This window comes from Mastacembelus armatus, chromosome 8, assembly GCF_900324485.2.
Source record: "Mastacembelus armatus chromosome 8, fMasArm1.2, whole genome shotgun sequence".
Lineage (NCBI taxonomy): Eukaryota > Metazoa > Chordata > Actinopteri > Synbranchiformes > Mastacembelidae > Mastacembelus > Mastacembelus armatus.
The window spans coordinates 11,592,234-11,607,875 of NC_046640.1; the positions used below are offsets into that span (position 1 = coordinate 11,592,234).

Genomic DNA, 15,642 nt, shown 5'->3' on the forward strand with positions numbered 1-15,642 from the left:
CTTGCCACAACACCTGGTGCACAATAAGAAACCAAATGTACTTCCACCTGTTGGTAATGATTAAGAGCATGTGTTGTCTCTGAATGCTTCTGCACTGAGCATCCATGCTGCTACCATTCCTGTTCACATGCAAACACAGAATGACACAGAGGAAAATTAAAGCCATCTAATGTTTGTAAAAGCAGCAAGACTCTACACTGAGCCTTTGGGCCCATTAACAGACCTTTCACAGTTGTCACTACAATAACTGTGTTTTTAACCATCTCCAACATCACTAATACCGGGTCAATCCCAAATACAGGACAGGATGAAATAAAAATCATAATAAAACAGACCACAGTTACCTAAACTAACCCCCTTACCCCAAAACACAAGAAGGTAGTAGCAAAATAAGCCCCTAATCACAGGCACTGGTCCAGCTTCTTACACCCAAATGTGATCCTTCACATAAGGAGGCAAAGGTGCAGATGTGCTGGACAAGCGTTTTCAGGGACAAGCTTTTCATAAATCAAAATTACAGAAACTCAGTGTTCATAAAGAAAATCCTAGAATTTAAAAATGAACTTCAGTGTATATTACAGAGGCTACGTGTTATCTACAGATAGTTTTAAACAAATATAAAAATGTTCTGTGTATGAATAAATAATCTCAGTGTGAAATGTAATATCTCAATGAATTAAAAAAGAAAAATCTGTACAAAATGGTCACTAATATATAAAACTGAAGAGATGACATTTTACAGTATATAATTTAATCTAGGCCTATATATATATATATCACTTTTTTTTTCACAATTATAATGTCATACACAAACATCTCACTTAGATATATTTATATATGTATAGTTTGTCTATTTGATTTCAAGTTTGCATGAGTTTTCTGATTGCCAAGGGCATACACTGTGAGTGTCTTCGACATGCCCTCTAAGCCTCCAGCCATGTTGAAATCACAGCCCACTAACACTTGTCTTGAAAAAAAAAAAGATTCCAGAGAGAGAGAGAGAGAGAGCACTGTCATGCAATTGTAGGAGGGCTTCATCTTAGACTTTACTTGAGGAAAGCAGCCAAGTATGAATACTTCCTCCCCAACGCTCACCAGACGCAAATGCAGCAAATTTAACTCAGAGAGTTATGGATTTGAGTGTGGAACAGCATGAGTAAGTGAATTTCTTTCATTTGACTTCACTCAGTATGAAACTCAGGGCTTGAACCTGCCTGGCAGAGCTACAGAGCACCCAGGGTGAGGCTTAATTCACTGTGCTGTGAGCTTGCAGTTTTGTACATTGCCAGAGCTGGGGGAGTGTTTAGTCAAATGCCACTGCTGCAACCTGACAAGCACTGCATTTCATGTGCTGTTTTTTTTTTTTCCTGTGAAAAATGGGAATTTCACAGCTCCTTCTTTGGGTAAAAGTATTATTCTGTCATTGCTGCTGATCTAATACAGTAATACAAGATCAGCTGGGGATGTCTGGCAAGGACAAAGTCTTAGAGGCACTGGGGAAAAACATACTTGCAGGTCCTTGCAGACAACCAAGCAGGAGCTTCTCAAAGGCAAAAACCACTGCCTTGATAAAATTGCAAGAGTGCTAATTACATATTGCACACACTGCTCATAATTGAGGCCCACCAAACTTTGTCCTAGGATAGCCTCAGCTGAGTGGTTTTTATTTCGCAGACGCCCCACACCAAAGACAAAGCAAAGTGAAAGGGGCAGGGAAAGAACAGCCGCTTAACAGCTCTCAAACTGTCAAACCCTTCCTCTGATCTCTTTGGGTCATTTTTTTTGAAAATCACAATCACTCGGGATGGAGACAAGGCAAGTCAAAGCCTTTAAACACATGTCCCCAACTAATCCCATCTCCTCAAGCTGCCTACTCTATGACACATGGCCCTTTGCACACATTTTAATCTCAATGCCCAGAATCGATTTCATAGTCATTTTGGTGAATGGCAGAGAAAGAAAAAAATCACTTTGTCTATGACTCTTCATTCACCATCCCTGTAGGCAGCTTTGAGGTAACTACACTGGACAAGGAGCTTTAAAACAATTCACACCAAAAGGCCCAGCATTCATAAATGTTTCATGTTTCGACACGCGCACAACAAAACCAAATGAGGCAATAGCAATATTGGTGATCTAATGTACAGTAAATATGCAAGAATGTTTTAATTTGCCTTTAGAAAACATTTGTAGCTTTGTGTTTGATATATTTAACCAGATTTAAAAGTAAAAATTAGCAGAGTGTGATATGTTTGAGAGGAAACTGTGCTTGATTTTTGTTTGTACATTCTCCTCTCAGACCCTTCAAGGGTCATACTATATCTGAAATCTCTAAATGTGTGCTGACTCATATTTGAATTCACTACAGCTGGTTTTGTTCAAAAGGCGTTCTGCTTTACAATAAGGCCTGAAAATTGCTGAACAATTTGGGAGCTGCTTTCAAACTTCGAAGTTTAAAAGAAACAGGTGTCCCAAGAGGAAATACTTGATCTCTCAGTCTGTAGATCAAATTTATTTAAGGGTGAAATCATTCTCTGGCTGATATGGCATATTTTTACGAGAGTGCTCTTTATCAGTGGTGCAACAGATGTGACTTAAATCATACACACATACACACACACACTCAACGCACACACACAACTATTACAGTCTGTGCTTCTGCAAACAACTTGGCTTTACAGAATGGGTATATTAGTCCTCACTGTGTGTGCTTGAGTCTTTGGGATGGTTTGTGATGTATAATGTGTGGTCCTCAAATGCAAGAGCAACTGGTAAGATGCTACTGCTGAAACATCCTGATTGTCATAATTAACTTGTTTTTACACATATACGAACTTCAAGATTCGTATAAATGATTTGCATTTTTTCCCATCAGTTTGTGTAATGTGCATTCTTTTAGGGATGTGTTGAGAGAGACGTGCTATTGTGAATACAGAGTAATTTCCCTTTTACTAAAACATTTTTTTAAACGTAAAACAGTGTGTAATTAATTCTAAACTTTTGAAGGAGTGTGGATATTTGTTAAAATATTTTAAAAGTACATCTGCAATAAAGTGCAGGCAGACTCTTACACAGTGTGTACAAACGAAAGGGAAAATATAGCACCAGGTCCAAACACATGACGCAAGAAAATCCATGAATGCCCTTTTAACACAAAACAAATTAAAACCACATCACTCTGATCTGCTTTTGATTTTTTTTTTTTTTTGTTAGTGGGTTCATATTGAGCAAGGTGAACACACACAACTACTGGAGTTACTTATAGTGGTTATTGTAGTGTGTATTTGTATTTTCTCTGATAGAGGATAGAGTCTATATAATATAGATACACCACTAACAACCCATTGAGTGACGGTAGATATGAAACTGGTGCTGTTGGTAAATCTATCCAGACCACATCAGATTATAGCAGGCATCTGTTTGAAGGGGAGGCCCATTTGTGCACTTTGTCACTGGTAAACTAAAAGTATTACTGTGTTGGAGAACTTCAGAGAAAAGGCAGAACCAGATCAGAAAAGGAAAAGTGTCTAAACAGGAGATTGTGACTATTTATAGCATGCTACAGCTTCCCATGGAAATATTAAGACTCTGTGTAAGGCCAACAAAGAAAAGAAACAAAAGTCCTGAAAGAAAATACTGGGATTTTTGTCCAAATGGTTGATGATGTGACGGTGCTTGAACTGCATTCTCCCATGTCCTCATTCTCCTCCTCTTCATCAAAGAGCCTTGCTGGGGGTCACAGGCTCACTGCCATCTTCCTTACAGCTGTTGAGGTTGGAGCTGCCAAGGCTATGACTGTTGCCCTTGAGAACTACAGAGGAGAACAAATGGGAACTCAGAGCAGTGGGAGAGGAAAGAGACAGGAATGCAGTAGGAGAGGTGGGTGAAGAGGAAGAGGAGGAGGTAGCAGTGAGAGAGGGGAGGGAGGACGGGCTGCTTGGCAGAGAAAATGAGGAGGCTCGCTGCTCGCGTAGAAGCCGGTGATGACGGAGGGTGGAGGACAGGAGAAGCGCCTCAGCACTCAGGCCGGAGGCAGAAAGGCTCGCCAGGAGGGCCTTTGCTTGGCTGGAGGAGGCTCTCAAGGAGGGTAATGCCCCCTCTCGGGGGTGCATCCTCAGACTGGGGACAAATGCTGCTGCAGGGGATGGCACTCGGCCTGAGAAAATGCCCATTTTGATACCAGAGCGGTATGGCTCAATACTGCCACTGGCGCTGTTAGAACCTAAGGCCTTCAGGTAGATCAGGGGCACAGAAGACAGGAAGGGGGAGGGTAAAGAGATGAGGTTTTCAGGGATCAGTCGGGGAAATCATGAAAAATTAAAGCCTTAATATTGGTTGTGGCTGGGCACTGTTCCCTGCAGCACCTTCCATTACTAATACAATCAAACATGCCCATGCACGCACGCACACACACACACACACACACACACACACACACACACACACACACACACACACACACCCTCACACACACACACACACACACACACACACACACAAATGCACAGAGAGTGGGGTTCAGTATAGATTTGGAGAAATACTGGAGATGTGAAAGTAGCTGAAGTAAAGGAGGAGACAGAGGTGTTAGCTCTGTAGTCAGTTCAACATGAGGAGTAGGAAGCTGAAGAGGCTGGGTATAGACAGGTTGCTCACTGCTGCAGGGTCACAGGTTCAGTAGGTGGGCAGGCCAGGAGGAGCAGGGTGGCACAGGTTCACACAGGGTGATGGGCGGATGTGATTGTACCGCAGGAACAAGAGTTAGGATAGATGTTCAGTGGGAGGGTAAAGTGAGGGGTGTGGGGTGAGGAAAAAGTGGAAACAAAACAAGAGACAAACACAGGAGATTATTATTCAGGTTGATATCAGCATGTGTGATGTAAGCCACAAGACAGGTTACTGTCTACACAAGATGACAGTGTAGTTTACAAACTACATATTATACCATTGACCACCTTTATCTTTGTTTTAATGATTGTTACTCATTAAAACTGTAAAGTGTTCTGATGGACAGCATCACACATTGAGTCCAGGGCTTAATTTGTGCCAGATCCTGGCAGAACAGAATCAAGGACCTCCCTGTTTTGGACTGCCTGTGTTCAGGTACCTCTGTGGTATAAAACAACTTACAATAAACAATATATACATTCATTTACATACCAATTTCAAGCAATTTCCCATTTTATTTTATTAATTTAGACTTATTTAAAATCATTTTAGGCAAGCTAAAAGCTCATGGGTAGTAGTTCCCCATGCCAGGGAAAAGGAAGTGAATTGGGACATAGATGTAGTGTGTTGATTTGGACAACTAGATTAACTAAGTAGACATTAGGTCTTTTAGAAAGATATGTGTGTGAGTCTTTACTGTGAACTGATAAGTATTATCGTGTATGTGTTAGATTTGTTGAGAAACCTACTGTTGTCTTTTGGTCCCACAGTTAGGTGGTGATGAGGGCATGTCAGATGGACAGTAGGGGTATTGTGCAGAGCCTAAAATGATTTTAAATTATTGCACATCACATCATTCAAAATTGAGGCAAGTAAGCCCCACAGTTTAGTAAGTGTGCATTTGAGTACTAAGCATAGTTGTTCTCAGCACCACATTCTGGACACGTTCCGGGTCCTGCACCCGCTTCATCACCCCACCACTCTCATGTGCACTTGTTGCAGCACCTTCAGATTTACAAATTAAGCACCACTTAAGTCCCTTCAGGTAATGCTGGAATGATTCAGTAGGTGGCAATGTTTCATCAGTGTGAAACTTGTGGGTAACACATTCACCACATGTATTTGTCTCTTCTGTTGGTGGAGGTAAATTGAAAGCATTTCCCAGAAATGGTTTGTATGCTTGATGTGCTGATAAGAAACCCGAGAAAAATATACCAGAACACCGACAGGGTGAGAGAACACTAAGACGAGTAACTTTTTTTTTAATTGTAAACTATTTTATTCATTAGGAATGTTTTAGTTTCGATGTTTAACAAAGCATCAGGAGAAAAGTTTTTATTGAGGCTGTAAAAGTGTAAAAAAAAAAGTGTCTGTTTTGGAATTACAGGGATTAGTTCTGTATTGGAGGAGAGCAGGTGTTGCTGGTCTACACTGTGCTGGCGGGAGTCTTTCACCCGTTCTGTAGCAGTTCCAGGGCCTGTACTGCCAAACATCCCCAGAGAGCAGGACTGTTCCTTCTGCTCGAGGAACTCCTCTCAAGCCTGACCGGCACATTTATTCTGGTCTGTGAGTGTGGCAGAGCAGCCGCCCTTCATCTAATGCGCTCAGAGCTGCCTGCCAAACGCCAGCCTCCCTGGATTGGCCTTCACAACCCTGACCTCATGCCCAGCACCTTTAACTAGCCCGTTTTACCGCCAGAAGTAATAAGAGGCCAAATGGGAAATGGAAATAGGGTTTTTGCGGCGTGAAAGTGATTCATATTGTTATGCCCTCCTTGATCTAGGCCAAAGCAAACGAGTAGAAATTGCAGCTTTGAACTGTCTGTTCTTTTCCAGCACATTGATTTGAAGGATCCTCATGGCTGGAACACTCTAATACCTGTGTGTGAAGCTCTAGTGAGCAGACAGTGTGAGCACAGTGGCACAGAGCACCACCGGAAAGGCTCTGTTAATTTTAACACCCATAATTAACACACACAGATAAGACTGGTGCCAGAACTGATGCTCTGCAAAAACATTGCTCTGCAAAAAACATTAATGCCTATCTTTGGCTCCATTGATCAAATCTAGTTGGACCACGTTATATGCAGGGACATTTCAAAGAATGTAGTCAGGGGTGGCCAGGCGTAACACTCAAATCTGATTGGCCAATCTGACTGCTACCCCGCAAGCCTAAATGATGTACATCTGAAGTTCATTCAGCCAGAATATTCTAGTTTGATGAAATCAAAAATTAAACTTACAACACGAAATGCAGGGCCAACAATAAATGCAAAAAGCACCTTTTTTTTAGACCACAGGCTGATACACAGTGGTGTCTTAAAAATGTAAAATTGTCCCTCCAGCTGGCTTTTACAACATGTTAATGAACACCAGCTGCCTTTCTTCAGAACTGGAGGAAACTGTCACTCGATGCTAAAAATATTTTATATATTCAATATAATCTGCTTATTTTGTACTTGCAAATCAGAATGCATCATATTTTATTTTTAGTGCTTATAATTAGGATTTTGCTTCAGTAAAGATCACCAGCCTGATGTCAATGACAGGTTAAAAAACACTGGGTGAAGTGAACACAGATTCAGCAAAAGTTCTTAATTAGCTCTTACAGGATGTATGCAAATCAGCCAGCCGCCATTTGATGAGATGAGCTGCAGATAATCAGCATGTATTTCCAGTTTAGTCAGTGTCAGCTGTTTCATTATTCTAAATTTTAAACAATTTAGCAGACAGATTTTGCTCCATCCATCTGGAAACTGAATTGTCAGGATCTGGGCTGTTTTCGTTGATCAACATTAAAGATATCAGAAATTCCACCACATAGGAGTCATTTAAAATGCAAAGAGCTTGTTGAAACAACAGAACGCTTGAATATTTAAATATTGTGAAATTATTAACTTTTCACGAAGGTGTTAAAGTCTTTGTGTTCTCTTTTCACCAACCGCAGACATTGCATTGAGTTTCCATCTCAAAGTGCTCAATAAAAACATTATGAAATAAATTACTGCATAAATAAACCATGTGAAATGTATAAATTTACATACAATTTGTTACATTTCCAAGAAATTAATAGAACCCAGTTCACTATGTAATCTTATTTTACCATTCATTTTATTAGGTATCATATGATTTATTATAAACCTTTTCATTTAAAATGCCTTCTCTTTAGAGTTGGGTTTTTTTGTGTCAGTTCTTCTGCAGCTTCAGGAACTAACTGGTTAAAATGGGCAGCTGCACATTTTTTCCATCCTTCCATTATCTATACCCGCTTACTCCTTAACCAGGGTCCAGAGATCTGCTGGAGCCTATCCCAGCTCTCTTTGGGTGAAAGGCAGGGGTCCACCCTGGACAGGTCACCAGTCCATCACAGGGCCACATAGAGACAAACAACCTCACACACTCACACTCACTCCTATGGGCAATTTAGAGTCACCAATCAACCTGACATACATGTTTTTGGACTGTGGGAGGAAACCAGAGTACCTGGAGAAAACCCACACAAGCACAGGGAGAACATGCAAACTACACTGACGGGTTGCAAACCCAGGACCTTCTTTGTGTCAGGCAATGGTGCTAACCACTCATCCACCATGCTGCCCACATTTTTTTATGAAATGAATAAATTTCTGAAAAACTGATGAAAACAATCATTTACATTTCATATTAATTTGTGTTTTAAACTATTCAGACTACTGTAATTATACAAATTTATTTAAATTATTTTTTTTATTTCTTATTCATTTATTTAATATTGAACACTTTAAAAGTTTGAATTGTGTTTAAGTGTTATTGAGGCTATACCCCACCCACAAATTTCCTGTGCTTGTTTTTTGTAATAATATAACTCCTTTCTAATAATGAAACCTCTTCAAACATTTGCCCACTGATGTACTAATGGACTACTTGACCTCTAAACACCTCACACTTTAGAATTTCACAAAGTTTGGTTATCTGTATATAATGAAGGCAGACACAGTGGACTATTTATTCTCTTGGTTTAGGTCAGCCGGTTCTTTGTTTGTTTTTGTTATTCGTCATGCAGTTGCTTTATGCTAAAATGGCTTGGCTCCGACTTCCCACGCTGACAATTAGCTTTGAGTGTCCACTGTTCCTCTGAGGACAGCGCTTTCACACATACAGCTTCTTTTCACAATGACTCTGTGCTGGTTGTGTCATACTGAAATAATGGGATTAATTCTGCTTTCATTAGACAAGTGCAGGAATCCACTCTGCTTTCAACTCACATGGAATGAGAGAGACTGACAGGAAGAGTGAAAGGGAGAGAGGGACCGCATGTGTAAATTGCAAAGGACAGAAAGTGCAAGAAGGAAACTGAGACTGAGAAGAAGAAATGTGAAAGACTTAATGGCAGGGAAGGAGAACTCTCCTCTTCATGTTGAATTATCAGTGATTGCCACCGACTCTAGGGGCGATTATTATATAGCACTGCAGAGATTTCTCCCAATCTTCTCTCAGTCTGAGGCGACCAAAGCTTCACTGGTTCCTCCATCTCTCTCTCTGTGCCTAACATATTCATTTCTCTGTAATCTTTAAGACTTTGTGTCTGAGTGGCCTGTCAGATTCTGTTCAGTATGGGGGTTTAGGTGCACTTCACTGCTCCTTTTATTTTTCAAATTAAGCCATTTTCAGATGCAAAGGCTTGGTGAAAAAAACCCTCTTGTTTTTGGCTATAACTGGAATAATGTTCTGCAACAGTTCGATTTCCTTATATATTATTGTAATATGCTATGCTAAGTAAGTACGCAAAGGCCAAGGTGGCGCCTTTTTATTGAGGATACTACAATCAGAGTGCAAGACTATCAGACATAAAAACACTGCTTAGGTAAGCATTAATCCTCCACCACTTTAATCCATGTGAGACACATCTCCCTGTGGGACAGAGAGCCTGCAGAAAATCTCTTTAATCTCTTTCACCAATCCCATCATAATGAGACTGTCACAAGAGCATAACTTTACCATCAAATAATTTATGATTATTAGCTGAACTAGTTTTTAAACCAACTAATAAGTGCTGCTAATATCTAAAACGTACAATTCGCTGGGTGATAAACGTAAGCTGAGGAGTGGAGTGTGGTGGGGACGTGCAGCAGTTCTACAGGGAAAAGAGAGAAGTGGGTGTAGGTGAAGAGCGGTGGTAAGGGCTTGTTTATGCTTGATTTGCAGTGTAAATACAGATGAGAAGGGTGGCAATTATGGAGACTTCATCAGCTTACAGAAGTTCAAGTCCAGACATTCTCTTTGCTTTTAAAAATTATATATAAATAAATATATATATATATATATACATATATATGTGTGTGTGTGTATATATATATATTTATGTGTATATATATATATGAGGGCTTGCTAATGTTGTGCAGCAATGCCATCATCTTAATGACAAATGTTTTTTTATATATGAATAACAACGTCATCAAATCAGCTTGTACTGCATATGTGAAAAAAAATGTTTATAATATTATTTCACAGCCAAAGAACCCTGTGCAATCAGTCTTGATTTATAAAGGACACAGATCATTGCCTCTCTTTGCTCTAACTGCAGATTGAGGACATAGTAAAATGCTATGACTTTCCATAATGATAATGATCTTCAGTTTTATGATTAGTATATCCTTAGTGCAAGCCTTCCTTAAATATCTAAAACCGGTCCTGGCTTGGGCTGCCAAGACCACAAAAGGCAGCCAACAGAGAGTATCTGGAAAATAACAAACGGGCCCATCTGCACATATACTGTCAGATAAAGCATGCATCGGACCTAGAGGTGCTAATTATAAAAAACATACCTGCTGCTGGCCCTGGGTCTTCAGGAAGTCCTCCTTTTTGCCACTTTTAGTGTTGTCTGTGCTGTTCTGCTGCAGGTGCTTCAGCTTGGATGCAGCCGAGGAGTGGAGAACCTTACCAATGCTGGGACTATTCCCTCCCTGAGAGGATAGGAGAGGAGATAGCGTGAATCAGACCGTGGACACAGAGTATATGGTCATACATTTTATTTCTCTTCTTCAGTGCCTTCAGTTTATGCCTCTGACAGACATCAATTCGGTATAGAATCTGATTCCAGCGAGCAAGTCTGTCTCCTGAGACCAATGAGGTTTTTAAGATCACAGCTTGTCGCTGAAATAAGACTAAACTGTCCACTTCACAGAGTTTTACCATCTATCATTAGAAAAATGACAAAGACGAGAATATAGAAACACAGCATCAAAACTGACGTTGCGTAGCCAAGCCTCACTCCACAATGCAGTGTGCCTAATGATCTTTCCTGCAGAGTTACTCTGGTAACTGTCTCTAATATGCACAAAAACAAATACATGTTGAGACAAATTTCCATCCAACTGTGTCTCCTCTGTGCACAGAGACATTAGTTAAAAGGAAAACTAATAAAAGATAATCTGGAGCACTGTCAAAGAGTCTCCTTCTATACTATTTCAAAGCAGAAAACCTGCCTCTCTTCCTCACTTGCTGATTCTTCTCTTAATACAGACATAAAATATACAGTAACTTTAATTCTTGATGGATTGATCATCATTCCAACGTCCTAATTAAAAACTGAACTGTGGTGGAGCTTGAAAGTAGATCGTTTGTCAGTGTGAATTTGGTGAGCGCGCGAACAAACGCTGGTCAAGTTATGATGGGTCATGTTGAAACGATGAACATAGCCGAAGTTAGACTGATGAAATAATGTGTGAAGAGACTGTAATCCTGAGTCATACCCAGAGGAATGCTCCCCTGAGCTACATCAGAGGCCCGAAACTCACCACGACAGAGTGACTGTCAAGTATTACAGCCCTGCCCTGAATGGAAGTCTACATTCACAGCAGCGGGGAATACTACAAAAGCTGTCAAGACACCTCTCTGAAATGGCATCTGACACAGCAACAAATAAAACAAACACTACAAAAGTTTTTTGTAGTGTTACAGTCAACTGGAGGTTAGGTGAAAGTTGTCACAATAATCAGTTAAACGTGGTCATTAAAATTTTTTTTTAATTTTAGGTTTAAGATGATTTTGCATTACTTTTTAACTTTTTGCATCATATTTTATATGAAGGTAATCGCCGTGTGTTCTGGAAACACATGCTCACCAGAAAACAATTTCTAAAAGAAAGACAATTTATTTCAAGACAGAAGAATGATGGCAAATAGAAATTTGATAAAGCTAAAAAAAAGTAAAGAAGAGAAAAAACAAGATTTTAGAAATGTTTGCATTATCTATAGATTTTTTTTATTGCCCGGAGTAACAGGTGGAATTAGCCAGATTTACAGACAGAAAACAGATGCCATGACAGATCGATAAAGAAATCAACAACAAAGAAATGAACAACGTCTCGACTCAGCAGGAGAGCAGCTCCAGCACTAATCACAGAACAGACAAGATGGGAGGAGGTCTGCTGTCTGTCCCTTCTGCATATTTTCGATTTCAAATACAATTAGGTGCAGATTTAATCAGGGAGCAGACATCAGAAACTTGAAAGTGAAGTTCACAACCACCTAGAGAGAAGAAGTGAAGAAAGAAAATAGGTCATGCTGCTTCAGAGCAGGAATCTGCATAGCAGGTGTAAGCAATGAACCTGGATTGATGCTGGGCTCAAAGACGATGGCTTGGGCGGGACCAGAGGCTTCATGGTCTCTGAGGTTGGAGAGTCAGTCGTCTGCACAGGACTGCTTTTGATGATTGCCTCAGTATAGAGCTGCTCTGCACCACACTGCCCACTGATCTCTATTAAAGTGTTTTCCAGCTCTCGAATAGTCTCCTCCAAGCTGTCCAGCCTCCTGTAGGTGCTGCGTCTAACATCTTCTGTTGTTCTGCGTCCAAAATCTTCTGTCGATCTTGTCCGACTAGCTAGATGGTCCACAGACCTAACTGACCCACTGGACTCAAGAGTACTGTTAACTGAACTCTGCTGTACCTGAGGACTCGTCGTCATTTTAGTGTTGTGCTGAAGTTTCAGTATCCTGTCCCCTGTCTTTATCCCTCTGCTCAGGGCCTCCACCAGAGAGCTCTGCTGGCCCAGCTGGAGGGAGTATTTCAATCTAGGTTTGGGCACTGGATGAAGCCTAGATGAAACCAGAAGGTAATGCAGCTGCCTGTAGGCCTCTCTGACTGTTTTATCTTTCTCAAAGAGCACTAGAAGAGGCCGGACACTCAGTTGGATCTCAGAGACTTCTTTAGTCTGTTGTAAAATGGTCAGAGTCTGTAAAACACCTCCTGTAGTTTGGCTGAGCTCCTGAGCCTCAAGGGGAGAAACCACTCTCACCTCCAGCTCTGTCAACAGCAGAGCAAGCTCCTGATTTAACTCCACATCCTGTTTTAAACAGTGCTGCTCTTGAGAAGAGCTTCCAAATAAATCCCTGTCCTTTGAAATTTCAGTCTTGCAGACCATCTGATGACCAGTCCAATCTCGTGTTGGACTCTCCTTGACAGAGTCATTTGCTAAATCTCTGACAGGCTCCTCAGAGGAAGTGTGTGAAGCTGGCCAACACTGTGTCAACATGATGTGGGGGACAGGAGACAAGCAGTTTCCCTAAAAACGAGGATAAACTTCACATTTAGACACATTGAACTAGTCTTAGCTGCAGCACAATCCAACAGCTCCTAGAAAGATTGACGATCACTACATGAAAAGATAACGTTACCAATATCATCAATTGGGTGTGTTGCATTTCTAGCTACTGTAACTTTCTATTATCTTAACTGGCTCAAACATCAAATAATACAATGTCAAGTATAAACCCACAGCAAAAAAAAACCATTCACATTTTACTGTACGTGGCTGTGAAGGACTGATGCAATCAATGTGTGACTGGGTTTGTGTTCGTGCCAAGGATGGTCTGGGGAAATGCTGCAATTGTACTTCCTCAGGCAAATGATGGACTGTCGTCCATTAACATAGCATTAATCAATCTTCTCAATATACTGTACACGCTGACTCATTCGAAGATAGATGTTTGAGGTCTGTGGCCAGTACAATTAGTGAGCTTTTTAGCTTCTATTTGTTAACAGTTTGGGCTTTATAGCACAATTATTATATTCTTGAGTCAGCTATCATCAATATGGGTAGTTATATTTCCAGCAAAATTTTAAAAAATCTATGTATGCTTCCTTCTTAGTAACAAATGACATGCAAAGATATTAGCTAGTGAAAAAATATTTAGAGGGCTTTGGACCCAAATACATTACAACAAAAGTGAATATTTTTGTCATATTTAATCACACAGCTGGAAACATAACTCCAAATGAATGCTAATGTGGCTCCATTTCTCTGCTGGGGTTTTCTGTGTGTACAAATGTTAAAAAAACCACTATGGGTCAAATTAATGCAATTAAGTGTGTTTCCATAAACATAGCATGCATGCACATCAACAACAAAAAGAGACAGTGGTGAGCAATACAACCTGCTGAAAGGGAGACTGTGTTAGTTTCAGGTTGGAAGATATGGAAGGAATGAATGAGTGAAGGTGGTTGGAGGCCAAGCAGCAGCCAGAGGGTTCTGTGTGTGATAGAGGGGTTAAAAAGGAACAGAGACAGCAGCTTAAGAGGGCAGCAATCCGTAGCACTCAGGGTCAGCCAGAGTGTTACCTCAGTGCCTGGGGCCTCAGATGGCCAGAGGTCCAGTTTGCGGGTGGGTTCGCTTTCCCTGCTGCAGGGACTAACAGACAGGGAAAGGGGAGGGAGTAGGGTGAACCGGAGAGGAGTTCTCTCAAACAGCTGGGGAAGGAAAATGGAGGTTCAAGAGCTGTCATTAATAATGATTTAAAAAAAAACATGACGGCCACTGAATAATAAAAATCAGTTATTGTTGACTGTCTGTTTCATCACATTTCCAGCAGGCCATCTCAAACACAGTCCAAGCAACCATCAAGGTCCATCTGTCTGACTGTGATCTGTGAGCCCTGGGTGATGATGTGTGTGACTGAGCAGTATGTGATCTTTGGGCTCTGCCAGCGCCAGGGGCAGGGGGACATATGGCACCTGATGCTTAAGCATGTGGTAATGATGGTGAGTATAACTGCACACATATCTGTGTTTATGTGTGCATGTAAAAGCTATTGGCAGCCTGCAGACGTAACATAAATAAAAATAGTTCGGTCTTCCCGGGTTATTACGGATATGATCAACATAATACACAACTAATGTGTGTTTACCTGTAATTCTGCAGCAATTTTCTCCTCCTCTCCTTCCTCCTTGTCCCCGGAGGCCAGGGTGGGGGGTGTAGATGCAGGACGAGGGTTTTCAGACACAGCCCTCCTCAGTTTTACATGAGGCTTTTGGCCTTCAGTCTCTTCAGATTCAGACTTCTACAATTGCAAATACAAAAAAGGCTTTAAATGCATCTGAAGCCAATTTTGAAAGCCTGGAACTTTAACATTTTCTTTAAAAGCACATCATGTTTTAATCTAACAAGAATATTCTATGTATTCAAAACAGATTAGCTCATTTTGAGTGTTCTCTGTATCACCTTTATACTTTTTCCAGGAATGAGCGGCTCTCCACTGCGGGTGGTCAGGCCTGGAGAAGATGGGAAGCTCCGTCTGGGTGGTGGTGGAGGAGGAGACTTGGAGGGTTTTTCTGTGCGATACCGTGGTACCGTCAGCTCATCTGGAAAAGGAAGTAATATTGGCGTTTTGAGAAAGGAGTTGCACTAAGTATTATGTAGAAAATGACTAAAGAACAAGCTATGAGGCATTTTGTTATATATAGGATGTAAAACCTACTTTGCTCAATATCTATAGCTAGACTCATTTTTAGAATGAGCATTTTCTTTGTTCTTGCCAACAGTGTTGTTATATTGTTTATACTGATTTGTGTTTAGAATGGGTTGACTGATGCTATCAATCTTTAAGTCACTTCAATACTCTGACAGGAGAGTGCAGACACAATGCTTTCTAAACTGGTTCTGGCCATTAGTTAAATGTTTCACTTTTTTTAGTTCAGTGAACTCATGTTCTTGAGAATAATT

The 15,642-nt window shown here is 40.7% G+C and overlaps 1 protein-coding gene and 1 long non-coding RNA gene across 3 annotated transcripts in view; one reads left to right on the forward strand and one right to left on the reverse strand.

The window, feature by feature from the left end:
- Positions 1–977: 977 nt before the first annotated feature.
- LOC113141468 (uncharacterized) lies at positions 978–15,292 on the forward strand. Of its 2 annotated transcripts, XR_003296742.1 has the most exons (4): positions 978–1,156; positions 12,667–12,756; positions 14,510–14,681; positions 15,159–15,292. It is a non-coding gene; the product is annotated as an uncharacterized LOC113141468 (long non-coding RNA). The 2 variants fall into 2 exon arrangements; XR_003296741.1 differs by lacking the exon at positions 12,667–12,756.
- Positions 4,472–15,642, reverse strand: part of srcin1a (SRC kinase signaling inhibitor 1a) — a 34,370-nt gene continuing 23,199 nt past the window's right edge. The window contains exons 15-19 of the mRNA XM_026325891.1: positions 15,142–15,281; positions 14,828–14,980; positions 14,262–14,390; positions 10,469–10,606; positions 4,472–4,655 (exon numbers count right to left, since the gene is read on the reverse strand). Of these exons, the coding sequence (XP_026181676.1) occupies positions 4,650–4,655; positions 10,469–10,606; positions 14,262–14,390; positions 14,828–14,980; positions 15,142–15,281 (566 nt within the window). The 3' untranslated portion in view covers positions 4,472–4,649. The remainder of the gene's footprint in view (positions 4,656–10,468; positions 10,607–14,261; positions 14,391–14,827; positions 14,981–15,141; positions 15,282–15,642) is intronic.